The 27,362-nt window shown below is 51.1% G+C and overlaps 3 protein-coding genes across 5 annotated transcripts in view; all 3 read right to left on the minus strand.

Moving 5' to 3' along the window:
* PRKAB2 (protein kinase AMP-activated non-catalytic subunit beta 2) overlaps positions 1-515 on the minus strand; it is a 19,898-nt gene extending 19,383 nt beyond the window's left edge. Inside the window, exon 1 of the mRNA XM_048861895.2 lies at positions 212-515. The gene's annotated coding sequence lies outside the window, so the exon portion shown is untranslated. The remainder of the gene's footprint in view (positions 1-211) is intronic.
* Positions 516-5,239: 4,724 nt separating this feature from the next.
* LOC125641293 (flavin-containing monooxygenase 5-like) lies at positions 5,240-11,371 on the minus strand. Its single transcript, XM_048861032.2, has 5 exons — positions 11,363-11,371; positions 9,088-9,287; positions 7,578-7,930; positions 6,859-6,931; positions 5,240-5,603 (listed from the first exon to the last, which is right to left on the minus strand). The coding sequence occupies exons 1-5, from the start codon at positions 11,369-11,371 to the stop codon at positions 5,240-5,242; spliced, it is 999 nt and encodes a 332-aa protein (XP_048716989.1).
* A 3,884-nt stretch (positions 11,372-15,255) lies between these two features.
* The window catches only part of LOC125641638 (flavin-containing monooxygenase 5), a 35,688-nt gene continuing 23,581 nt past the window's right edge, over positions 15,256-27,362 (minus strand). For all 3 annotated transcript variants that reach the window (XM_075131452.1, XM_048861892.2, XM_048861893.2), the window contains 5 exons: positions 22,137-22,279; positions 20,223-20,422; positions 19,354-19,706; positions 18,301-18,373; positions 15,256-17,486 (listed from right to left, as the gene is read on the minus strand). In XM_075131452.1, the coding sequence (XP_074987553.1) occupies positions 17,141-17,486; positions 18,301-18,373; positions 19,354-19,706; positions 20,223-20,422; positions 22,137-22,279 (1,115 nt within the window). In that variant the 3' untranslated portion in view covers positions 15,256-17,140. The remainder of the gene's footprint in view (positions 17,487-18,300; positions 18,374-19,353; positions 19,707-20,222; positions 20,423-22,136; positions 22,280-27,362) is intronic.

The raw sequence follows: 27,362 nt of genomic DNA on the forward strand, positions 1-27,362 counted from the left end.
GGGAGGTGAGGGGCGGCTCCCTCACAAGGCTTCATCTGCACCTGTTCGCAATGTGACACCCCGGGGGCCTGTTCCCACCCCCGCCAAGACGCGGGGGGCTTCCCCCACCCCCCGGGCACAGCAGCTGCACAGCCGCCCGCTAACGCGGCTCCACCCCACCGCCCGGCCCCAGGCTCCGCGGCCCCCCCCGGGGGCCCAGTCTCCCCAGTACCTGGCCTCGGCTCGGCCTCCGCCTCTCTCCTCTAAAATGGCGAGACGCCCCCGAGCCGGCGACGGCCGGCAGCCACTCTATGGCCGGACTGGGAGACGCTCTGTCCAACTCCACCGGCTCCTCTATGGCCAGGGCAGGAAGCGGGACTTGGCTCTACGCCGATAACCTTGGACGGCCGCTCGCGCTGCTTCTTGGAACGGACACTCTATCTGCCCGGGGCAGGGCGGCATCTCTATGGCTCTACGAGCGGAGAGTAAGGCGTGCGGGTGCCCCCCCGCCCCGCCCCGCCCCGCCCCGCCCCGCCCCGCGGCGGTCTGCGCTTCAGCCCGAGGGCGGTGCTGGAGGGGAAAGACTTTCGGAGTCCGCCCCCTGGGGCAGCCGCCATCTTCTTTGAGGCTTCAGTCACATTGCAACCCATGGCAGATGGCAGCCATCTTTACTAGGGCGGGGGCGGCCGCCCTCTTACCCTGGAGACGCTCGCGGGAAAGGGCGGCCATCTTAACCGGGGGCAACGTGGCTTCACCCCGATTGAAAATAATGGGTGAGGTGACGAACGGGCGAGGGCGGCCATTGCGGCTAAGGGAAGAGTCAGGCATTTGGGCCAGGTGTGAGGGAGCAGACCCCCTGTCCGCACCCGCTCTGACCCAGGGCTCTCCAGACCCATACGCAGAGTATGCAGCCGTGTCGGGCACCAAGAAATTCCTGGTGCCCAAAGCAGCTGCGTGCTGCTCCGGCCCCTGCTCCACCCCTTCCCCATGGCCCCCGCCCCAGCTCTGCCCCCGCCCCGCCTCTTCCCACCCCTGCTCCGCCCCCAGCCCACCTCCACTTCACCCCTTCCCCAACCCCCCACCCCTGCTCCGCCACCACCCCGCCTCTTCCCACCCCTGCTCCGCCCCCGCCCCGCCTCCACTTCACCCCTTCCCCAACCCCCCGCCCCTGCTCCGCCACCACCCCGCCTCTTCCCACCCCTGCTCCGCCCCCGCCCCGCCTCCACTTCACCCCTTCCCCAACCCCCCACCCCTGCTCCGCCACCACCCCGCCTCTTCCCACCCCTGCTCCGCCCCCGCCCCGCCTCCACTTCACCCCTTCCCCAACCCCCCGCCCCTGCTCCGCCACCACCCCGCCTCTTCCCACCCCGCTCCGCCCCCGCCCCGCCTCCACTTCACCCCTTCCCCAAACCCCCACCCCTGCTCCGCCACCACCCCGCCTCTTCCCACCCCTGCTCCGCCCCCGCCCCGCCTCCACTTCACCCCTTCCCCAACCCCCCGCCCCTGCTCCGCCACCACCCCGCCTCTTCCCACCCCGCTCCGCCCCCGCCCCGCCTCCACTTCACCCCTTCCCCAACCCCCCGCCCCTGCTCCGCCATCACTCCGCCTCTTCCCACCCCTGCTCCGCCCCCGCCCCGCCTCCACTTCACCCCTTCCCCAAACCCCCCACCCCTGCTCCGCCACCACCCCGCCTCTTCCCACCCCTGCTCCGCCCCCGCCCCGCCTCCACTTCACCCCTTCCCCAACCCCCCGCCCCGCTCCGCCATCACTCCGCCTCTTCCCACCCCTGCTCCGCCCCCGCCCCGCCTCCACTTCACCCCTTCCCCAACCCCCCACCCCTGCTCCGCCACCACCCCGCCTCTTCCCACCCCTGCTCCGCCCCCGCCCCGCCTCCACTTCACCCCTTCCCCAACCCCCCGCCCCTGCTCCGCCACCACCCCGCCTCTTCCCACCCCTGCTCCGCCCCCGCCCCGCCTCCACTTCACCCCTTCCCCAAACCCCCACCCCTGCTCCGCCACCACCCCGCCTCTTCCCACCCCTGCTCCGCCCCCAGCCCACCTCCACTTCACCCCTTCCCCAACCCCCCACCCCTGCTCCGCCACCACCCCGCCTCTTCCCACCCCTGCTCCGCCCCCGCCCCGCCTCCACTTCACCCCTTCCCCAACCCCCCGCCCCTGCTCCGCCACCACCCCGCCTCTTCCCACCCCTGCTCCGCCCCCGCCCCGCCTCCACTTCACCCCTTCCCCAACCCCCCGCCCCGCTCCGCCATCACTCCGCCTCTTCCCACCCCTGCTCCGCCCCCGCCCCGCCTCCACTTCACCCCTTCCCCAACCCCCACCCCTGCTCCGCCATCACTCCGCCTCTTCCCACCCCTGCTCCGCCCCCGCCCCGCCTCCACTTCACCCCTTCCCCAAACCCCCGCCCCCGCCCCGCCTCCACTTCACCCCTTCCCCCAACCCCCGCCCCCGCCCCGCCTCCACTTCACCCCTTCCCCAACCCCCCGCCCCTGCTCCGCCATCACTCCGCCTCTTCCCACCCCGCTCCGCCCCCGCTCCGCCTCCACTTCACCCCTTCCCCCAACCCCCACCCCTGCTCCGCCACCACCCCGCCTCTTCCCACCCCTGCTCCGCCCCCGCCCCACCTCCACTTCACCCCTTCTCCAAACCCCCGCCCCTGCTCCGCCACCACCCCGCCTCTTCCCACCCCTGCTCCGCCCCGCCTCCACTTCACCCCTTCCCCAAACCCCCACCCCTGCTCCGCCACCACCCCGCCTCTTCCCACCCCGCTCCGCCCCGCCTCCACTTCACCCCTTCCCCAACCCCCCACCCCTGCTCCGCCACCACCCCGCCTCTTCCCACCCCTGCTCCGCCCCCAGCCCACCTCCACTTCACCCCTTCCCCAAACCCCCGCCCCGCTCCGCCATCACTCCGCCTCTTCCCACCCCTGCTCCGCCCCGCCTCCACTTCACCCCTTCCCCAACCCCCCGCCCCTGCTCCGCCATCACTCCGCCTCTTCCCACCCCGCTCCGCCCCCGCCCCGCCTCCACTTCACCCCTTCCCCCAACCCCCACCCCTGCTCCGCCACCACCCCGCCTCTTCCCACCCCTGCTCCGCCCCCAGCCCACCTCCACTTCACCCCTTCCCCAAACCCCCGCCCCTGCTCCGCCACCACTCCGCCTCTTCCCACCCCTGCTCCGCCCCGCCTCCACTTTACCCCTTCCCCAAACCCCCACCCCTGCTCCGCCACCACCCCGCCTCTTCCCACCCCTGCTCCGCCCCCGCCCCGCCTCCACTTCACCCCTTCCCCAAACCCCCGCCCCTGCTCCGCCACCACCCCGCCTCTTCCCACCCCTGCTCCTCCCCCGCCCCGCCTCCACTTCACCCCTTCCCCAAATCCCCACCCCTGCTCCGCCACCACCCCGCCTCTTCCCACCCCTGCTCTGCCCCAGCCCCACCTCCACTTCACCCCTTCCCCAACCCCCCACCCCTGCTCCGCCACCACCCCGCCTCTTCCCACCCCTGCTCCGCCCCAGCCCCACCTCCACTTCACCCCTTCCCCAACCCCCCACCCCTGCTCCGCCACCACCCTGCCTCTTCCCACCCCTGCTCTGCCCCCGCCCCACCTCCACTTCACCCCTTCCCCAAAGCCTCCGCCCCCACTCCGCCTCTTCCCCATGGCCCCCACGCCTGCTCCGCCCCCACCAAACCTCTTCCCGTCTGTGCTCTGCCCCTGCCCCGCCTCCACTTCACCCCTTCCCCAAAGCCCCCGCCCCTGCTCTGCCCTCACCCCGCCTCTTCCTGCCCCTGTGCCACCCCCACTCCAGCCAGCCCTTCCCTTGAGGACTGCAGCAGGGGTTGAGCTGGGAACCTCACAACACCTGATAGGACACTGTCTAGTGAGATCACTCTGGCTGGTAATGGTCCTTAGTAGACTAAGCGTGTTTGATGGTGGCAATGAGCCATTTTGTTTCCTCAAAAAAATCTCAGACTCTCATCATCCCTCCTTTGTCCTAGATAGGCATGAATGAGGGTTGCGTGATCCATCACACACAAAGTATATGGTTAGTAGCTGTGACCACCACCTGACAAGCATTGTAGGCACACCAACTATTCGAGCCCGTCACTTTATAGGCTTCCCTAGGAAGGGCACATGCAAGGATCACACATAAACAGAGAGGTTTACTTGGTCAGGCTGAAGTAATGGAAGTGTGTTCAGAAAAGCAGACTGACCAAATTAAACACACTTAACAGATCCAGATAACAATAACAGCAAGACTTTTGCTTTAGCTTTGCTTGAATAGCTGTGTGCTGCTGGGACAAACCTACTCTGAGCCAAAGTCCTTCCTAGACAGGGATTCTGTGGTCTATAGAGCTCAGACCCTTCCCTCTACTCAGGGCTCCATCTCTTCCATGTGCGAGGCACCAAGTCTTTACCAAGCCTTAACTCAGGCCAGGCTCCAAGAGCTCCTCCTGCTCCCCCAGGGCCCGAGGGCTGCTGCCTTCCATGACACCCTTGTCCCTAATTCCACCCTAAAGTGACCTGTAGCCCCTGCCAGCATGGGACTGTAGATGCAGCTCCTTTAGGGAGAAGCACAGCATAGCGACTGAGTCTGCCTGCCTGCTGGAGAGCACACACAACAGTGATGGGTGGACTGGGCCGTGGGTTGCTCTGTGGAGGGACAATGGGACCCAAGAGAGCACCTGAGGGGGAGTTGTTTTTCTCAGCTACATGGAGAGGAAGCCATTTTCTGGTTCTCTCAGGCAGACGCTTGAAATTGACTTGGAGCCCTGCTCTGATCCAGGATGCTTAAGCACCCAGAAGCTGTAGCAAGCATAAGAACTAGAAGACAACAGAGCCCACAAGCCCCTCCTGCACTTGAGTTTGGGAATCAGCCATGACTCGATTCACCATGGACACCAACCAGCCAACTATGAATCTGCCAGCAAAGATGCCAGCCAAGATGCCAGCCTGCCCCTTGATCTCCAGTCACACTGCCTGAACCAGGCCACTGGAGACTTTGGGAATGGTCAGGGATTTCCTCTTATTATATCACTTGTTGTGGGGTTCCAAAACAGGGCTTGAATGGGACTTAACAGGCCTTGTGCACCCCTACTGCAGACTTTGCATTTGCATTAGAGCAAGTTTACCCTACACAGAAGACAGATTCAGAGGTGCCCACCATAGTCCAGTCTGCCCATATGAATGCAAAGGAAAGAAGGGAAACCATGAACTGGACTCGCAGCTTGAAAAATGACACTTGTCAGAAGGGAAAAAAGGACCAAGGAAAATAAGCAAAAGTTACAGCAACTAAAGCAACAATGAGAAAAATCTGAAGGTAGTAAGGCACCAAGGCACCTGTATAATCATCTAGGACTCTAGTTTTCAGAGGTTTAATGATCCGTTCTCTCTGGGTCAAGATGGCTTCCCTGGCTCCATCCCACTTCCCTGGCCTTCTCAGGCGATACTGGTATGAGGTGCAGGGGCCAAAGAAAACCTCCATGGCGAGCTTTGGATCCATGAGGAAGAGAGACAGGAGTTTGGGCTTGACCCCTGCCAGGCAGGCCACTTCATCCATGTACGGGATATAATATGCCTGGATGGTATAGCGCTGGCTTTTCACATACCTGAAATGAGAAAGAAGTGCAAGTGTCTCTGGAGTGTGGTCAAACGGAAACTGCACTGACCAGGAAATGACATTCCTGAGGGGTAAGGAGCTTCTATCCCTCTCTGAAATGTGAGGAGAAGGAGATGCTGATGTACTCTTGCTCCTTTGGATGACTCCCATTCATTACAAAGATTAGAGCTGCTTTCTGTTCATTGACTGTGAGAGAAATTCACCCCTGCACAGAGATCTCCTGGGCCGTAATTGGGACACAAGTGGCACGTTGATCTTCTGTGTGGAATAGGGATGAGTTGTACCTCATTCTCCTTAGAAGAGCTGGATACATTCTCTAAAGCAATTTTGGCCTCAGACCTTACTTGGCCTTCTACTTAAAATCTTTACCTGGAGCTTCCCAAATTATTCAACCCTCTGTGTTTAAGTAGAGCTGAAGGGCCAACCCTCCTAAAAGTTAAGTTGCTGCACAATCCTGAGGAGTGCTTAACAGCAAAGTAAAAGGGCTGGAAATTAACACCCAGCCGCCCACAGAGTTGTCAACACTTGCAAATTTGGCATGAGGTGTGTAATATTCTTAGGAAATTGGGGTTTAAAGGTTTTTATGACCTCATGATTGAGAGTTTGATGTGAGCAATTTTCAATATATATTCAGTATATCTGCCTTCTCCCATTATTTTCAGTGTGACTGAAGCCAAAGAATGCCCTCAGTCAAGATGGCCATCATTCCCCTTACAGATTTTTCAAGAGGTACAGGCTGCTCCCAGTAAAGGGGTCAGCAGGTCCAATCCCACTGGGAACAATGGAAGCCATATAGTGTCCTAAGTGAAGACAGCTGCCTCTGTACTGAAAGGGCAACAAATAGGAAAACTATAGGGAGGCAGGGGAATGTGGGATGCAAGAGGGAGAGAGAGAGAGGAATAGGTGGTGGCAGCAAGGCAGAATGTGAGGGATAGAATTCTGTAACAAGAAAGAGGGAAGAATATTTGGGGCAGATGGATAAACCTACTCACACAGATCATTTCTCCTTGTTTGGGGCTCAGTAGGACCCCGCTTCTTACTCACTCTTTGTGATGGGACATACTTCCCTGGGAGACCTCGAGGATGGGTGCATGAAATGCAATGTTTGTTGGCTAAAGGTCCTCATGGGGATAAAGGGAAGCAAAAAGTGAAGCAGGAAAATAGGCAGAAGTGGGTGGAGAGCTGACTGCCCTGGTGCCTTCCCAGCATGCCCAGCTGTTACTGATTCACGTCATAGTTCCTACCGTTTTGCCATTTCCTCTCTCTTCTGGGCAATATCAGCCAGCATGTCACTTGCTGAAGGCAATCTGTTCAGCCCTAGGAAAGAGAAGCCCAAGTCAGAAGGGAGATCCATGAAGTGCTCTCAGACACAGAGGCAACAGCTCCTGGGCAATAAGAGGAACAAAGAAAAGATAAAGAGCCCCAGAGGAAAAAAAGAGTTGTTTGTGCCTCCTCCCTCTTCCCCTGCCCCCAAATAAACCCTAGAGAGTAATGGCTCTTGAACTCTCAGCAACACCTCCTGCCCCCATCAAGGCTGCATTGGACTTCAAAAGGCAGGGAACTGGGAGTGGGTGTGCAAAGGAGAGGGCGCGAGAAAAGTGCAAAGTAACTGCAGCCAGAGGGTAAGAGAAAGCTAGCCAGACTCCAGCACCAACAAAGAGGAAGGGTGCAGGAGTACACAGAGAGCAGAGCTGGAAATGATCTTTTTGGGGGAGGTGACAGTTTTCACAGAAAGTTTCCAAAATAAAATAAACTGGCCTCTATGCGTCACAAAGAAGCAAAAAACATAATCAGATCACCTTTCAGTAGGAAGACAGCAGACGAAAGAGGGAGAGCAGCGGAAATGTTGCAAGATGGCAGGTTGTCCACCTGAACAGCACTGGCTTTAGGATTTCCTTGGAAATGTCTGTGCTTTCTCTGTCTAGCAGGCACTAGACTATTTCCTGCATTTTTGTTCACGTACCCGTGAACACACGTGTGGCCCAGCAACCCTGGAGTTCGGCAATGGGCATGACGGCTCCCAATGCCTGGATGAGGCCAATGAAAGCCAGAGTTGGCTTCTCCAGCTGAGGAGGGAAGACAAATTTATACAGGGAGACCTGGTTTTTGACCACTTTGGCACAATCCCCGAGGAAGGGGAAAGAGAAGCGGTATCCCGTAGCAAAGACAACCACATCAATGTCCTCCTCTCTGGTGCCATCTTCAAAGATGGCGCTGGTTTCGGTGAACTCCCTGACGTTTGGTTTTACCAGCACCTTGCCTGAGATAATGCGGTTTGGCAGGTCGTCGTTGAAGGTTGGGTGCTGGCTGAAAAACCTGAATGGCACAAGGGAAATACAAGAAATGTGAAGATCTCTTTGGGCAGGAGATGACCTTCCTCAGGGCAGTAGGCTGCCAGAGAAAAGAGAACTATTTCCTCTCACACAGAATGTGCTAATACTGCAACTGGAAGTTGTGGGAAGGACACTTCAGGTTATTCAGTCCATCCTGCTGCACGTGCAGGATCGCTCCATGCAAGGAGTTCTATTGCTTTGTCCAGTCTATGCATTCACCACTTCCTCTGATAAACTCTTTTTGTTCTGTTTCTCCAGCATCTTGCACCGTGGGATCCTGGTCTGTGAGTAGGCCTCCCTGGTGCTACCATAAATCAATGAATAAATAATAACAAACAATTCCCTGGTCTAACAGCTTGCCATTTGCAAGTTCTTTCAGGTATTCAGCTTAAATTATCTCTTTAGGCCATGTCTACACTAGCACCTATGTTGGCAAAACTTCTATGGCTCAGGGGTGTGAAAAAACACCCTGAGCAATGTAAGTCTTGCCAGCATAAGCACTCATGCGCACAGCACCATGTCTGCAGGAGGCAGTCTCCTGCCGCCATAGTTACTGCTGTTCATTGAGCTCATTTTACTATATCAATGGGAGAGCTGTCTCCCATCGGGATAATGCGGCTACACGAGTGATCTTACAGCAGCACAGCTGTATCAGTACATCTGCGCCAATGTAAGCTTGTAAGTGTAGACATGGCCTTAATAATGTCATCCAGTACCATTCTGTTTACTCCCACATATCACGCAAAATGACTCCTCCCCTTCCTTGGCATTTTCATCCCACAAGGATATTTGTAACCAGAGGGATAGGGATGTTCTGGATGGTAGTAGTGGGAATAAGAGCTAGGCCCCAGGTGAGGCAAATGCTGACAGATTTGGTATAGCAGCAGCAGCAGCAATGAGAGCTGGGCCCCAGGTGATGGACAGAGTTTGGCTGGGGGAATCTGGCACAGCAAGGGATTGAACCCAGGCCCTAGAGACTCTAGCTGCAGGTTTGCCTAAGAGGAGCTCTGCCCCTCTCTCCAGTGCTTGACAGGCCCCAGCTTTCCACTCTCCTGTGGAGTCCGTGTGGGCGCAATGAACATGATCCTTCCCCTCCTGGCTCCACAGCCCGGAGAAAGTCTCCTGATCTCTCCAGCTCACCTGTGCGCAGGCTGCAAACCATAGATTGCATGGTTGAATTTTGCATTCAGTTTCTTTTCTGCAAAGTAGTTAAGCAGGGATAGAGGCACAATGCGCATGAGGAATTCCATATAGCGAGTGATATAAATTGTGTCCAGGGGGTACCCTTCTTCTCCAATCCGACCAAGTATCCATGCACCCCACTTGGTGCTAAGGAAAACCTGAAAGAGGGAGAAACGAGCTGTTGGAAACCACAGGCCTTTGAGTTACTTGCCAAGAGCCTCTTTGGCTGAGAACCATTCTCATGGGAGCGAATGGTTCACATCTAGCTGTGTTTCTTTATGATTCCCGTGTCCATGGTGCAGCACCCCCTTTCAGGGCTATGTGGGGAGTGCACACACGCAAATCCAATATTCCTACTATGTTTTTCTAGCAGGCCAGTGCTTAACCCTCTGGTTGAAGTCTTTTGACTATTTCTTCCCCTCTCAGCCTTCCAGGTGAAGCAACAAATCAGTCAGCAAACTAGGTTCAACACAAGAAAGGGAAAGGAAAGTCTCTAAGCAGCTCCCTCCAGGGTATGAGCCTCTGACTTCAGAAGCCCCTGAAGTGTCCATGTCAGAGGTTACTGGGTTCCAGTGCAAGTCTCAGTCTTTCCCCCCCTTTTTAGCTCAAGGGATCTGCACCCTCCTTCTGCAAGGACAGCAGCTCTGCAGGCTGTCAGCCCTCTCTCCAGGGCCAGAGAAGCTCAGCCTATTCCCTTCCCAGGGTTGCCCCCATCTGAGTGGAGTTCCTTCCTTTTAACTCCTCTTCCTGGCCCGATTTGCAGGTGTGATGGAGCAGGGCCACCCAAGCCCAAAGCAGCTCCTTAACCCCTTCCATGCTAGTGCAGGGTTTCTATACCATGTCACAAGCTTCAGTAGTAACGTACTATTATTAGAAATGAGGCATTTACATGTATTAATTATTTTTTTAAAAAGATGTTCCCTACCGCAAAGGAACAACAGGTGGAGACAGGCTGACAGACAGGGGAGGAGAAGGAAATGATGAGACAATGCTAGTCAACATGTTGAGAGGTGGTCTCACCACACTGGCTGCCTAACCATGTGAACTCTCTTACTGACGAGCACAGCCGTTGATCGTTGGAGTTGAATGCTTGGCTGCCCAGATGGTGTAGTTGGGAGGGCTTTGGCTTCCTCAGCCTTGGAAGGCTGCTCTGGGAAGGTCTGCTGGGAAGAGATGGGGTCCACCTGACCAAGAAGGGGAAGAGCATCTTCACACACCAACTCACACAACCTAATGAGGAGGGCTTTAAAGTAGGTTCAAAGAGGCCAGGTGACAAAAGCACAGGTAAACATAGAAGAGGGCCACCTTAACAGAGAGCTAGATGTTGGGGGAGAGACATGGAAAGTTACCATAGGGTAGGGGTGGGCAAACTTTTTGGGCCGAGGGCCACATCTGGGTGGAGAAATTGTATGCAGGGCCGGGGCAAGGGGTTGGGGTGCAGGAGGGAGTGCGGGATATGGGAGGGGGTATGGTGTGCAAGAACGGGCTCAGGGCAAGGGATTGGGGCAGAGGAGGAATGTGGGATGTATGAAGGGGCTCAGGGAAGGGGGTTGGGGTGTGGAGTGCAGGAGGGGGCTCAGAACAGGGGTGTGGACTGCGGGAGGGAGCTCAGGACAGGGGGTTGGGGTGCACAGAGGTGCGGGGTGCAGCAGGGGGCTCAGGGCAGGGGGTTGGGGCGCAGGAGAGGTGCAGGGTGTGGCAGGGGGCTCAGGGCAGGGGGTTGGGGTGCAGGAGGGGTGCGAGGTGCAGGCAGGGGGCTTAGGGCAGGGAGTTGGGGTGCAGGACAGGTTTGGGCTCCAGACTGGCGCTGCTTACCTAAAACGGCTCCGGTGTGGCAGCAGCGTGCACTGGGGCCAGGGCAGGCTCCCTGCCTGCCTGCCCTGGCCCCATGCTGCACCGCTCCGGGAAGTGGCTGTCACCACAACCCTGCACGGCCCCTGGTGGGGTGGCGGGGGACAGGGCTCCACGTACTGCCCTTGCCACGCCTCCAGGTACCTCGTCCGAAGCTCCCATTGGCCGCGGTTCCCTGTTCCCGGATAATGGGAGCTGCAGGGGGCAGTGCCTGGAGGCAAGGGCAACACACAGAGCCCTCTGCCCCCACCCGCCCCAGGGACGTGGTGCCAGACGCTTCTGAGAGTGGCACAGGGCCTGCGGCACCACGGGGGGCAGTCCCGCAGGCTGGATCCAAAGCCCTGAGGGGCCAGATCTGGCCCGTGGACCGTAGTTTTCCCACCTCTGCCATAGGGTCATCCAAACAACAAGAGGAATCTACTCAACATCTTAGATGTCTATATGCAAGGGGTATGGGGAATAAACAGGAGGAACTGGAAGTATTAGCACATAAGCTAAGTTATGACAATTAGATTCACAGAGACTTGGTGGGATAAATCTCATGACTGGAATGTTGGTATAGAGGGGGATAGTTGTTCAGGAAGGATAGGTAGGGGGAAAAATGGAGGAAGTTTGTTTGAGATCCAGAAGGAGGTGGGAAGCAGATCATTTGAAACACGCTGGGCAAAGATAAAAGGGGGAAAAATAGGGGTGACATCATGGTAGGGGTCTACTCTAGACCACCAAATTAGGAACGGGAGGTGATTGAGGCATTTCTAGAACAAATAGCAGCCAGCTTTCTATCCACCTTACAGCCCATTCATCCAATCCATACTTTAACTTGCTGGCAAGAATACTGTGGGAGACCGTATCAAAAGCTTTGCTGAAGTCAAGATATATCACATCCACCACTTTCCCCATATCAACAGAGCCAGTTATCTCATCATAGAAGGCAATTAGATTAGTCAGGCATGACTTGCCCTTGGTGAATCCATGTTGACTGTTCCTGATCACCTTCCTCTCCTCCTAGAGCTTCAAAATGGATTCCTTGAGGATCTGCTCCATGATTTTGCTGGGGACTGAAGTGAGGCAGACCGATCGGTAGTTCCTCAGGTTCTCTTTCTTCCCTTTTTTAAATATGGGCACTATATTTGCCCTTTTTCAGTCATCCGGGACCTCCCCCAGTCACCACGAATTTTCAAAGATAATAGCCAATGGCTCTGCAATCACATCAGCCAACTCCCTCAGCACCCTTGGATGCATTAGATCTGGACCCATGGACTTGTGCACGTCCAGCTTTTCCAAATAGTCCTTAACCTGTTCTTTCACCACTGAGGGCTGCTCACCTCCTCCCCATACTGCGTTGCCCGGTGCAGCAGCCTGGGAGCTGACCTTGTCTGTGAAGACTGAGGCAAAAAAAGCATTGAGTACTTCAGCCTTTTCCACATCCTCTGTCACTAGGTTGCCTCTGCCATTCATTAAGGGTTCCACCCTTTCCCTGACCTTCTTCTTGTTGCTAACATACCTGTAGAAACCCTTCTTGTTACCCTTCACATCCCTTGCTAGCTGCAACTCCAGTTGTGCCTTGGCCTTCCTGATTACACCCCTGCATGCTCTAGCAATATTTTTATACTCCTGCCTAGTCATCTGTCAAAATTTCCACTTCTTGTAAGCTTCCTTTTTGAGTTTAAGCTCACCGAAGATTTCACTGTTAAGCCAACCTGGTTTCCTGCCATATTTGCTATTCTTTCTGCACATCGCCGTGGTTTGTTCCTGTGCCCTCAATAAGGCTTCTTTAAAATCTATGTGTTTTCTCACTTTTTCCCTGTGCCAGAGTGGCACAGCGGGGTTAGATTACAGCTCAGGATCTATTTTAATTACCCATTTAAAAAATGCAGGACAATGATTAGGAAAACAGTATGATTTTCATGTGTGAAAGTCTGAGCAATTTAAAATGACATTCTACTTTACTTTTATTTTGGTGTTTGGTGTTCTGTAACATAATTGAAATGAAAATCCAGGATTATAACTGGAATGCAGAGTATTGGTTACCAAGTTTTTGTAACTTAACTTTCAAACGCTGAACAGTTATTGTGATTTTTTTTCTGTAGGGTTTTAGTTTAAAAAAATTACCAAAAGAAGTGAAACTGGTGTGATTATATTGCATTATTTTGACAATATGCAGAATCTTGCACAATTTTTAATTTTTTGGCATAGAATTCCCCCAGGAGTAGTAATGCAATTGTCTGCCACTACATTATAATAGGGATAGATAAGTGAATACAATGCAAGTAACATTTCATTAGTTATTATGCAGTTTACATATCAAATGTTTTTAGTCGTCCTAATACTAACTTACACGTTTGATCTAGGGTTAATTAAGCACAGGGATATACATAATGTAATGCGATAGCATTCAACAGGTTACAGATAAGTAAAGACATCATCATTCCCGTTTCCTTTGAACTAAATACACACCTGAGTGAATTAGTACACTTAATCTTTCTTTGATATTCCCACCAAAGTGAACTGTCCTATTGCTCTGACCTGAACTGGCCAGCCAGCATCACACCCCCAATGCAAAACTGATGTAGGAACAGGTGTCACTTATGCTTCTGAATACATTGCAGGGTTCCCCAATTCTTGATAAGGCATCCACAACCACACTTTCCTTCCCCTTGGTATGGATTATGTCCATGTCAAATTCTTGTAAAACCAAACTCCAGTGAAGTAATCTAGAATTGGTTCCTTTAGCTCAGTGCAGCCAACTTAAAGGGGTATGGTCACTTAAAACATTTTATTGTACAGATAAGGTTTGAGTTGCTTAACAGCCCAGACAATGGCATAGCACTCTCTCTTGATGACAGCATAATTTTGTTCAGTGAGGTTCCAGTTTTTCCTTAAGAAGGCAGTGGGATGTCTTTTGCACCTATGCTCAGTCTTGCCTCAGCACTGCAGCCAATCCAATATTAGAAGCACGAGTACACAGCACAAATGGTTTGTTGAAATCAGGGATGATCAAAACAGGCTCTTTAGACAAAGCCTCTTTTATATTATGGAAGCTTTTCTCACAAGCCTCTGTCCATACCATCCAGTCTTGTTTTCCCTTTTTCATAAAGTCTGTTATGGGGGCCACAATGTCACTAAACCCCTTTACAAACCTATGGGAATAGTTGGCCACACCGATAAAGGACTGGACCTTTGATCTAGGGTTAATTAAGTGCAGGGATATACATATTATAATGCAATAGTGTTCAACAGGTTACAGATAAGTGAAGACAACATCATTCCTATTCCGCTGGCCTGTCAGCATTACAATGTTCTTGCTTGATGTATGTACCCAGTGGATATTAATAGCTCCAGTAATATACACTGGAATTATGACTCAACTGTGTGGAGTTGGGAAATGGATCTACACGAGACATAGGAATGTGCTTTCCCCATCTGGGAGTTACTTCCAAAGGAATTTGAAAGACAATGAGAATTTGTTTACATATCACGTGAACAGACTCATCAAGCTAACAAGGGTTGAAAGCAAACCTCATGCTAACAAGCTGGGAAGAGGACAGCATGGAGTCTACACCCCGCAGGAGAGAGAAGCTTGGTCCGAGTTTTACTTTTCAAGGAAGACATTGCAAAGGGTTACTGGTCTGTAAAGAAGGGGGCTGTACCTCCAGTGATAAGCAGGTGAATTCTACTGTATGATAAAAATGCATAGAGTGAGGTTTTTGTTGAAAGCTAATGACACATTCATGATTAATAGCAATGTGAGATGTCTATATTAACACTGTAGGAGGTAATATGGATACTTAATGATATTGTGCTTTAAAGTCTGTGGCCAACCAGGGAGAAACAGGTTCGCTGCCAGACAGGATAGAAGGCAGCTATCTACCTGTCTCATCTGTCAATTAAATATGGTAGAAGCAAAACAATGGAAGCCCCATTTCCATACAGGGAATGGGAAGATGGTTCCTTCCCCACTCTGAACTCTAGGGTACAGATGTGGGGACCTGCATGAAAACCACCTAAACTTATTTTTACCAGCGTAGGTTAAAACTTCCCCAAGGTACAAACTATTTTACCTTTTGCCCTTGGACTTTATTGCTGTCACCACCAAGCATCTAACAAATATATAACAGGGAAAGAGCCCGCTTGGAAACGTCTTTCCCCCAAAAATCCTCCCCAAACCCTACACCCCCTTTCCTGTGGAAGGCTTGATAAAAATCCTCACCAATTTGCATAGGTGAACACAGACCCAAACCTTTAGATCTTAAGAACAATGAAAAAGCAATTAGGTTTTTAAAAGAAGAATTTTAATTGAAGAAAAAGTAAAAGAATCACCTCTGTAAAATCAGGATGGTAAATATCTTACAGGGTAATCAGATTCAAAACATAGAGAATCCCTCTAGGCAAAACCTTAAGTTACAAAAAGACACAAAAACAGGAATATACATTCCATTCAGCACAGCTTATTTTATCAGCCATTTAAACAAAACAGAATCTAACGCATATCTAGCTAGATTACTTACTAAGTTCTAAGACTCCACTCCTGTCCCCGGCAAAAGCATCACCCAGACAGAGAGAACCTTTGTTTTCCGCCCCCCCACTCCAGCTTTGAAAGTATCTTGTCTCCTCATTGGTCATTTTGGTCAGGTACAAGCGAGGTTATTTTAGCTTCTTAACCCTTTACAGGTGAAAGGGTTTTTCCTCTGGCCAGGAGGGATTTAAAGGTGTTTACCCTTCCCTTTATATTTATGACAGAAGCCCACAGAAAAGGGAAGAATAGCATGAGGTCATCATGCTTCTTGAAACAAAGTCATTGAATTTGGGAAGATTCAAGCAAAGACAGAAGCCATCTTTGGCAGCCATCATTTGACAGACACAACAGAACAGAGCTCTTACAAGCTGAGAAAGATGGGGTCTTCATCCAACAGGGGGCTGCAGTCTCAGAAATTGAATATAGGTGAGAAACCTGCTTAGGCAAAGATTGTACCTTGCTAGATTAAGTTTTAGAGATGTTTTCACTTTTATTTGCTTGTAATCATTTCTAACTTTATCTCATACTTGAACTCAGTTCAATTCCTATCTTCCTTTGTTAATGAACTGGTCTTACTATTAATTGAAACCTACAGTGCTGCATTTGAATTAAATTGATTGTCAGCTCCAGTTAATAAGGCTGTTAATTGTGTCTCTGGAGGAAGAAATGGCCCTTATAATTTCTCTGAACTGTCCAGGAGAAGGCTGGAGATTACAGAGGACCTGGGCTAGGGAAATTCAGGACTGGGAGTGTGTTGGGACCACCTTGCTGGTTGTAACGAAGGCTGGTGGAAGCCGGAGAGGAACTGTAGACAGGCTTCTGGGGTCAGAGCTGCTGAACCAGGGCTGTCTAGCACAAGACAGACAGGGTGAGACCTGCATGTTTGTCGGGTGGCTGTGAGCATCCCAGGCTGTGAGCTACAACAACAAAGCATTGTGACCCAGGGTTACAGGGCAAGTGGTGGCACAACCCCTCACTGTTCTGGATTCAACCCCACACTCCATTACATTTTCACCCACTCATTAAGTCCCTCAATCCCAATGTCTCTGCAGATTAAGGGTTTCCCCTGTGCTCCTGCCTCAGGTACCCCAGCAGCACCACCTCAGTGTGCAGTAGATCCAAGGCAGAAGTGCCATTTCAGGCACTGGTGCCCAAACTAGCAAGAGGCCAAGCAATCAGTAAAAGAGCAGTGAGAGTTTGGCCCAGTAGCCTACCACGGAGAACTCTTGACATATGTGTGCAGTCTCCTTCCTGCCGCTGAGACATTACAATGCAATGGAATTGTTGCATACAGATTACCTATAGAGGAAGGGTGGTGACTGATTATGTCTCATGTCACAATGGCCCCACTTAAACTTCCTGAGCTATTGACATCTGTGCCTGTCTTTATAATCATACCAGCTAGCAGCCTAAGGAATATTTAATGGAACCAAAGATCTCTAACACAACAGCAGACAGTGACAGCAGACAAAATAATCAGCAGCAATAGTTGAGAGGGAGGAAATTCTCAACACATAGTGGACGTGGACGGTTACACTGGATGTGTGATAAAGTTGCAGGGAGCAAATTAGAAACCAACAGAAACCAGGTAATCAAATTTTACATAATCCCCTTTTCCTGTGTAACCATGTAGAGAATAAGAATTTAAAAATAAGCAATAATTATAGCAAAGAGAGCAATGGCACCAACTATCTTAAACAAATAGGGCATTGAGGTGTGGTGGGTATAATCTCCTACTGCCCTGGTTTTCAGAGGTTTAATGATCCGTTCTCTCTGGGTCAGGATGGCTTTCCTGGCTCCATCCCATTTCCCTGGCCCTCTCAGGCGGTACTGGTATGGCGTGCAGGGGCCAAAGAAAACCTCCATGGCAAGCTTTGGATCCATGAGGAAGAGAGACAGCAGGTTGGGCTTGACTCCTGCCAGGCAGGCAAGTTCATCCATGTATTCGACATAATCCACTTGGATAGTGTGGCGCGGGCTTTTTACATACCTGAAATAAGAGAGAGATGTGTGGGTGCCCTTGTAGTGTGATCAAATGGAGACTGCACTGACCAGGAAATGACATTCTTGAGGGGCACCAAATTTGGAGAATTTCTGCCTCTGGAATTAATTCCCACTATAACTGGAATTAAAGGAAAAGCTGGGTCACGATTCCATGTGAAGTCGTAACCCATGCCAGGTGGGTATAAGTGTCTTTGCCTCCTTCTAATGGCAGGTCTCCAGAAGAGATTTATGTGGTTGCTAAATGGAGTTTGCTCAATTGGTAAGATATGTGCTTTTAGCACTGAAAGCCCCGTCTTCCAACTCCACCGTCAGTTTTATATAGGTTGATTTTAAAAGTGGTGCCTAACGTGGGGCTCGAATGCCAGAAGATCTGACAGTCTTAGGAAGAACTTCTCCAGGTGGGGGATGTCTGCAGAGAGGGTGAGTCCTTATCTCCTTCTATTGGCTGAAACAAGATTTTCTCCCCTATTCGCTGCTGGATTCAGCCACGATCTGGGGGATAGGGATGAGGATCATACTGCTTAGTTTTCTACAGCTATAATTATAATATTTAATCTTGTTCTTTTATGTCACATTTATGTGTGGAAGGAAGATAGAGATGGGAGAAGAATTCCAGATCAAATAATTGTTTACAGATAAATTTTAACGAAGAGAGCTAAAGCTGGAAATACCTTACTCTTTACAACAAATTGATGACACATTGGAGGTATGTTAGAGAATGATAGAAACTTAAGACATTCTCAGGGAAAGACTCCTTCCAAGCATGCCCAGTAATTATTACTTCACATAAAGGTTCCTACCGTTTTTCCATTTCGTCTTTCTTCTGTGTAATATCGGCCATCATGTCGCTTGCTGTGGGCAACCTGATCTGCCCTAGAAGGGAAAAGCCAGAGTATGAGCAGAGATGTGTCTGGCTCCTTCAGGAGGGGGATCAGCCATTTCCAGAGAGAGCTCTGTGTGTGAGGGATGGGGGAAGTCGTTGTTTCCTACAGGAAGCACTGCACCCTGGGCTGGGAAGGCCGTGATGACTTTGTGTCCCCAAAGTCCAGAGCTTGGAGCTCCTGGAGCACAGTGGGCAGCCAGATTCTGTGAGAGACGTGGCGGTAAGACAGTCTATCTTCAGGCCTGCTGTCAGGGGAGGGGCCAAAGGGGGCAACTGCCCAGGGGCTCAGGCGATTTAGAAGGGCCTGGGGCCCCCGGCCGCTGCCGTGGTAGCACGCCCAGCAGCGCAGCCGGCAGAAGCTCACTGGGCACCAGCAGCACAGCCGGCAGCAGCTCACTGGGCACCAGCCAGCAGAGGCGCAGCACAGTCCAAATATCAGGTGGACCATGTCCGCACGGGCACGGCTTGTGCGTGCGTGCACCAGCTGCCGCAAGTGATCCAGCTCCGCACCCATGTGGCGACACCGCACCGGGCCTGAGGGCCCATTGACTGTTCTGCTCTGGGGCCTGGAATTGTTATCGACGGGCCTGTCTATCTTTGTCAGGGACCTGCCTGGATCTAGAGTTGAGATTCCTTCCCCACAGCTTCAGTACTTCCTGTGACTCCTCTCCCCCATTTCCTGGGATCACAACGCTTCCATGCTTCCAAAATGGGAGGAGTGAAGGCCCAACCACCTCAAATACTTGGGATTGAAACAGCACTATCGTGGAGAGGGACATGGGCTGGCTCATCATCATGGCACTCATACGGGTACTGCTGCCACCCGCCAGCCCAGGGACTGCACAGCTCTGCTGAATTCAGCTAGTACCATGCCAATCCAGCAAGGCTCTTCACTAATACAGGCTTAGGGTTTCGGAGAGCTCTATAGTCCAGAGACCCCGGGCTATTTCCTGCATTTTGGTTCACGTACCCTTGAACACTTGTGTGGCCAAGCGACTCTGGAGTTCTGCAAGGGGCATGATGGCCCCCAGTGGCTGGATGAGACCAATGAAAGCCAGAGTTGGCTTCTCCAGGTGAGGAGGGAAGATGAATTTATACAGGGAGACCTGGTTTTTGACCACTTTGACACAGTCCTGGAGAAAGGGGAAAGAGAAGCTGTATCCCGTAGCAAAGAAAACTGCATCAATGTCCTCCTCTCTGGTGCCGTCTTCGAAGATGACGCCAGTTTCAGTGAACTCCCCGATGTTCGGTTTCACCAGCACTTTGCCAGAGATGATGCGGTTCGGCAGGTCATCGTTGATAGTTGGGTGTTGGCTCATAATCCTGCATGGCAAAGAGAAAGTGTGTCAAGATCTGTCTGGGCAAATGGCGTACCTCTGAAAGTGGGGGAGGATCAGTGCGATGATCAGGTCTCCTCTCCTTTGTTACTAGTCTCAATGTTAGAATTTGGCTCAGGCAACACAGCCGTATTACTAGCAGCATGAGTGCAAAAGGCTATTTGAAGATTCTTGGTGTCCATTATGGCTCTATAGCGTAATGGACCCTTAAAGGGGGCAGAAACAGCCTCCTGAGATTACCCCCAGGCAGGAGGTACCGCCCTATGGCCATTCTTCCCAATGGTCACAGGAAGGAGGGCGTAAGCTCTGAGGATGCTCTAACATACCCTGACAGCTGGGTTGGGCCCTTCTTGGTGCCAGAACACAGGAAACACAGAATTACCCTCCCACCCCTACCCCAAGTGCAGTGATGGTGGAAGGGAGAAGTCAGGACCTCAGTCTTTTATATCTAACGCCAATGATTTGTCATCCTGCCTCAGCAGGCTGAGGTGTTTGAAAGCACCTGTGCTGAGGCCTTAGACCATAGAGTGCGTGGTTGAATCTTGCATTTACGATGTTCTCCGCCCATTGGTTAACCATGGATGTAGGCAACATCTGCTTGAAAAAGGCTTTAAACCTGGTGGAGAGCACTATGTCCACAGGGTACCCTTGCTCCGCAACACGATTCAGCACCCATGCCCCACGCCTGGTGCTGAGGAAGACCTAGACAGTGGAGAAAGAGAGCTCTCTTGGACATTGACACATACTGTACTGGGTCACGCTACTTGGCACTTCATGGCATTGTCAGGGATTGTTACGGTCATGAGTTATTATCTGCAATAGGGTGAGTAATACAGGCCCCAGTTGAGATCAACTCCAGTGTGCTGGACACTTGTACAGCCACATTGTGAGGGACGTTCCTGCCCCAAAGAGCTGACAGTCTTAATCTTCATCCCTGCCCACTCGGCCCTGGTTCCCACTGGCATCCCCCCACGCATGATTTCCACTGACATCCCCTGCCTCCGACTCCCAGCTGTAGTCTCACTGGAGGTTTTGGGGATCTCAGAGAGAAGCCTGGCTGGAACTCTTAGGAACCTCACTGAGCTGTGACCTCGGTCCCTGGCTGTGTAACAGAGCAGGCTGCACATAGCAGTTGTCTGCTCTATGCCCGGCAGGGTGCAGCCAGTGCTTAGGGCCGACACCGCATTGCTATCTGTGGGCTCTGTGGTGTCATGGTCTGTGCTGCCCCATTGCTGAGAGCCCTGCTGTCAGGCTCTGGCTGGACATCTGCCACGCACCCAGAGAAGGGAGTCTACGGCTGTGTGCAACCCCAGCGAATGGCACTGTGGGATCACACAAAGGACAGGCCTCGGCCTAGGACAGTTTTGGAAACGACTGGCCCATGCTCCCAGATCAGTATCCTTAACCCAGACATCACTGAACGTTCCTATAGGGGGCGACATGTCTCATTACAGGGACCTTCCCTGACCCTCCACTTCTGCTGTGCATCCTGTCACTGCTAGACACACTGATGCTCTGGGATGCCCTGGGGAACGCTGGGCTGCTAGTGGGCAGGTGGCTGGACCTGCTGTGAAAGGGCTCTGGGCACTAGTGACCCTGTTCTCCTTGTTAAACCTTGCCACCTTTTCTTTCATCTGCCCATAGTTCTGTTTCCTTCCTCTGCATTTATTTCCCCTGCAGCTTGTGCCCAAACCCTCTTGTATTGAAGTGACTGCTCTAGTCTTCAAACCAAGGAGGCTCCTGACATCTTTCAACACAACACCCAGCTCTTCCCTGGCCACGTCTGATTTCCTGCCATCTCTGGTCTCCTGCAAGGCTGGTAGGGATGTCACTGCGGGCACCTCCCAATGACTCTATGCAAGGTTCAGGTAGGCAGGGACAGATGGGCTAATGAGGAAGTGGGACATGCTACTTTGAGGGCACAGCATTGTGGATAACCTGCTGGTCGGTGTGTGTTGTGTCCCACCCTGTACCCAATCTACAGCGGCTAGGACTCTGCTACAGTCCCTAGCTGTAGCACTGGTCTCTCTAGCTCCTGGTGGAGTGTAGCTCTGGAAGGGCCTAGTTCCATCCCTGCTGTAGGCCAAGATGGCAGCTGCCAAACAACTAACAGCTGTAGGCAATTCCCTATGTCCATTACATCCACACGGTAAGTGAAGATTGCTCATGATGACGCTTTGATACTAACTTTGATGAACCGAATAAACTTTCATATCTCCTCTCTGCATTTAGGGGCTGCTTCAAATGAGAGTCTTTCCATTGACTTCAGCAGATGTTGGGTCAGGACCTTAGTTTAGGTGTTTCTGGGGTTTGTGTGGTGGTGCGGTGTATTGGTCAGTGCTGCTGCCTTTAGCCTAGTGAGGTGGGGGGTGCTGCACTGTGCCATGAACGAGAGAGCCGTCCTCTTGAACCAAACCTGATCAGCTTCATGGCTGAGCTCCACGGCCAGGTCCCCTCCTGAATTGCCAATGCCGATCACTATGACTCTCTTCCCCGAGAATGCCTGAGGGTTCTTGTAATCCCTGCTGTGAGAGTAGCGGCCTTTGAACTTTTCAATCCCTGCCAGGAGAGAGTGGAGCAGCTTAGGCTCTGGGCAGTACGGGTGTTTGGCCTGTGTCTTTGCCCACTTGAACATTGTGGTTCTGGAGCTCAACACAAACAGTGAGGGGGATATCCCCTGTTTAAGGGAGACTGTGTGGGTGGGGACCAGAGTGACATTCTGGGCTGCACCTCTAAGAGGTGCACCACAGACCCATCACCCCAGGGGAAAGGTTGAGCGAAGATGGACTGAAATCAGTCTTGCACCTTTCTGACCCTGAGCTGCTCTGGGGGGCTGGAGATGCCCCTGGTCTATCTAAGTTATGGCAGTTCCCCACGTTCCCCTATGAACCACAGTGCTGCATGCTAGATTTCCACCCTGAGGCTAACGCCACTGTCAGCCTGTCCCCTGGCACGCCTCCCAAGCCGGGGATTGTACAGGCAGCCATATAGCCATCTTCTGCAGCGTCTGTACCAGAGGAACTGTCCCCCAGCTGGAACCGAGGCTTTCGGGGCTCTCTACACTGCTCTGGCCAGATACCCAGTGTATAGGAGCTGGTGTGTGGGTTGGAGCCTTGCCTCAGAGTAATAATGGAGTGCGAGGTGTGGGGATAAGGAGCAAAGAAGGGAAGGGATAAAACGAATACAAGAGACTCTGCTGTAGCAGCTAAGCTTTCAGGGGAGTCTTCCCTCCTGCCCCAGCATAGATTCATAGACTTTAAGGCCAGAAGGGACCATGATGATCATATAAGCTGACTTCCTGCACACTAAAAGCCACAGAACCTCACCCAACTGCTCCTGTAATAGACCCATAACCTCTGGCTGAGTTACTGAAGTTCTCAAATCGTGATTTAAAGGCTTAAGTTACAGAGAATCCACCATTTACACTAGTTTAAACCTGCAAGTGACACATGGCCCGTGCTGCACAGGAAGGTGAAAAACTGCCAGGGTCTCTGCCAATCTGATCTGCGGGGAAATCCTTTCCAACTCCAAATCATAGAATCACAGAATCATAGACTTTAAGGTCAGAAGGGACCATTATGATTGTCTAGTCTGACCTCTTGCCCAACACAGGCCACAGAATCTCACCCACCCACTCCTGTAACAAACCCCTAACCTATGTCTGAGCTATTGAAGTCCTCAAATTGTGGTTTAAAGACTTCGAGGTGCAGAGAATCCTCCAACAAGTAATCCATGCCCCACGCTGCAGAGGAAGGCGAAAAACCCCCAGGGCCTCTGCCAATCTGCCCTGGAGGAAAATTCCTTCCCGACCTCAAATATGGTGATCAACTAAACCCTCAGCATGTGGGCAAGACTCATCAGCCAGATACCCAAGAAAGAATTCTCTGTAGTAACTCAGATCCCACCTCATCTAACATCCCATCACAGGCCATTGGGCATATCTACTGCTAATAATTGAAGATCAATTAATTGCCAAAATTAGGCTATCCCATCATATCATCTCTTCCATAAACTTATCAAGCTTAGTCTTGAAGCCAGATATGTCTTTTGCCCCCACTGCTTCCCTTGGAAGTCTGTTCCAGAACTTCACTCCTCTGATGGTTAGAAACCTTTATCTAATTTCAAGTCTAAACTTCCTGATGGCCAGTTTTATATCCATTTGTTCTTGTGTCCACATTGGTACTGAGCTTAAATAATTCTTCTCCCTCCATGGTATTTATCCCTCTGATATATTTATAGAGAGCAATCATATCTCCCCTCAACCTTCTTTTAGTTAGGCTAAACAAGCCAAGCTCTTTAAGTCTCCTTTCATAACACAGGTTTTCCATTCCTCGGATCATCCTAGTAGCCCTTCTGTGTACCTGTTCCAGTTTGAATTAATCTTTCTTAAACATGGGAGACCAGAACTGCACACAGTACTCCAGGTGAGGTCTCACCAGTGCCTTATATAATGGTACTAACACCTCCTTATCTCTACTGGAAATACCTCACCTGATGCATCCCAAGACCGCATTAGCTTTTTTCATGGCCATATCACATTGGCGGCTCATACTCATCCTGTGATCAACCAATTCTCCGAGGTCCTTCTCCTCCTCTATTACTTCCAAGTGATGGGTCCCCAGTTTATAATAAAAATTCTTGTTATTAATCCCTAAATGCATGACCTTACACTTCTCATTATTAAATTTCATCCTATTACTAGCACTCCAGTCTTACAAGGTCATCCAGATCCTCCTGTATGATATTCCGGTCCTTCTCTAAATTGGCAATACCTCCCAGCTTTGTATCATCCGCAAACTTTATTAGCACACTCCCACTTTTTGTGGCAAGGTCAGTAATAAAAAGATTAAATAAGATTGGTCCCAAAACCAATCCCTGAGGAGCTCCACTAGTAACCTCCATTCAGCCTGACAGTTCACCTTTCAGTAGGACCCGCTGTAGTCTCCCCTTTAACCAGTTCCTTATCCACCTTTCAATTTTCATATTGATCCCCATCTTTTCCAATTTAACTAATAATTCCCCATGTGGAACTGTATCAAATGCCTTACTGAAATTGAGGTAAATTAGATCCACTGCGTTTCCTTTGTCTAAAAAAATCTGTTACCTTCTCAAAGAAGGAGATCAGGTTGGTTTGGCACGATCTACCTTTTGTAAAACCATGTTGTATTTTGTCCCAGTTACCATTGACCTCAATGTCCTTAACTACTTTCTCCTTCAAATTTTTTTCCAAGACCTTGCATACTACAGATGTCAAACTAATAGGCTACCAGGATCACTTTTTTCCCTTTCTTAAAAATAGGAACTATGTTAACAATTCTCCAGTCATACAGTACAACCCCTGAGTTTACAGTTTCTGGTTCAGCAACTACTTGGTGAAGGAATCCATCAGCTATCGAATCCAGGAAAATCTGAGCCCTGTTATTATTACTAGCACTTGTCCTCCAGTCTATATCTGGGAAGCTAAAGTCTCCCATGATCACACAATTCCGATTAGTATTTACTTTATTAAAAACATTAAAGAGGTCTCTATCCATATCCAAATCAGATCCCGGCGGTCTATAGCACACCCCAAGCACTATCCCAGGGGAGGCTGTAGTAGCTTTCTTCCCCAATGTGATTTTTGCCCAGACAGACTCTGTCTTATCCATTCCATCACTTCTTATTTCTTTACAATCTACCTCATCACTGAAATACAATGCTACTCCACCACCTTTGCCTCTATTTCTGTCTTTCCTAAACAGCACATACCCTTCAATACCTGTAGTCCAGTCATGACTACTATTCCACCATGTTTCTGTTATCTCTAAAATATCTGGTTTCACTTCCTGCACCAGTAGCTGTAGTTCCTCCATTTTGTTACCTAGGCTCCTCGCATTGGTGTACAAACATCTTAATTTTGCTGTTTGGCCTCGCTCACATTCTTTACCCAATTAGGCACAGACATTCTACCGCCAGTATCACCTATTAGACTGGTATGTACACTATCCTTCCTCCTTGTGTCCATTCTCCTACCCACGGCTGTATCCTTTCTTACTTCGTTTTCTTCCCTCTCAATGTTAAAATCTGGCGTGGAGATTACCTGGACATCTTCCAACCATCTCCCCCAGATTCCTAGTTTAAAGCTCTATGGTGATCAGTTGAACCCTGAGCATGCGGGCAAGACCTACCAGCTAGACAACTGGTAAAGAATTCTCTATCAGTAACTCCTCCCATCTAGTGTCCCATCACCAGCCACTGGAGATGTTTGCTGCTAGCAGTCGTGTATCAACTATATGCCATTGTAGGCAGTCTTATCATACCATCTCCTCCATAAACTTATCAAGCTCCGTCCTGAAGTCAATTAGGTTTTTTGCCCCCACTGCTCCCCTTGGTAGGCTCTTCCAGAAATTCACTCCTCTGAGGGTTACAAACCTTTGTCTAATTTCAAGCCTAAACTTGCTGATGGCCAGTTTATATGCATTTGTTCTTGTGTTCACACTGGCACTTAACTTAAATAACTCCTCTCCTCCCACCCTAGTATTTATCCCTCTGATGCATTTATAGAAAGCAATTATACGTTCCCTCAGCCTTCTTTTGGTTAAGCTAAAAAAGCCAACCTCTTTGAGTCTTCTCTCATAAGATTCCCCTGATCATCCTAGTAGCCCTTCTCTGCACCTGTGCCAGTTTGAATACATCTTCTTTAAAGATTGGAGACCAGAACTGCACACAGTATTCCAGATGAGGTCTCACCAGCGCCTTGTATAATGGAATGGTGCTAACTCTCCCCTGTCTCTACTGGAAATGCCTTGCTTACATTCTAGGACTGCATTAGCCTTTTTCACAACCACATCACAGTGGTAGCTCAGTCATCCCACGATCAATCAATACTAGATCTTTCTTCTCCTCCTGTTTCTTCCAACTGATAGCAAAAATTCTTGTTGTTAGTCCCCAAGTGCCTGCCCTTGCACTTTGCAGTATTAAATTTCACACGGCACAGATTGGCTTGTGGCTGGAACACCAGAGGTTCTGAGTAGCTGGAGTGGCAGATGGGAAGGGGCACAGGCTCAAATGAGTTTGTGATCAGGAAACAGTTTTGCCAACCCCAAAAAGCAGTTTGAGAGGTTCATAAAACTCCCGGGGCTCAGCACCCCTAACAGGAAGGAAAGAGTCTGATACCGCAGTGCTAGCTGAAACAGCGAAGAAAGTACTTTCTTCCATCAAGAGAAGCCAGACAGCCATAGAGCAGGGCTTCTCAAACTGGGGTCGTGAGATTATTACGTGGGGGGTTGCGATCAGTCAGCCTCCACCCCAAACCCCCCTTCACCTCCAGCATTTACAATAGTGTTAAATATTAAAAAAATGTGTTTTTAATTCATAAGAGGGGGTCGCACTCAGAGAGGTCACCAATACAAAAGTTTGAGAACCACTGCCATAGAGCTACATGACTGCTGTATCTGCTCTTCTTCCCTCACTGGCATGTTCCTGAGTGGCTCGGTGTATCTGCTGTGCTGCCTGTGGCTTTGGAAGCTATGTAATGATTTGGGCTTTGTGTCCTCTGAATTGCACCTTTCAGGATGTCCCAGCACCAGCCCGGGAGCACGTGCTCATTGCTTTCCCTCTACTTATCCCTTTGGAAAGTCACGGCTCATCTAAGGCCCTTTCC

Source organism: Caretta caretta, chromosome 8 (genome assembly GCF_965140235.1).
Source record: "Caretta caretta isolate rCarCar2 chromosome 8, rCarCar1.hap1, whole genome shotgun sequence".
NCBI classification, from domain to species: domain Eukaryota; kingdom Metazoa; phylum Chordata; order Testudines; family Cheloniidae; genus Caretta; species Caretta caretta.

Bases quoted from the DNA above. Each gene is read 5' to 3' on its own strand.
- LOC125641293 (XM_048861032.2), bottom strand. The intron at 7,931-9,087 runs GTGAGCTGGAGA...TGTGCCATTCAG, and splicing joins GGTTTGCAGCCTGCGCACAG to GTTTTTCAGCCAGCACCCAA. The intron at 5,604-6,858 runs GTAGGAACTATG...TTCTCATTTCAG, and splicing joins AGAGAGGAAATGGCAAAACG to GTATGTGAAAAGCCAGCGCT.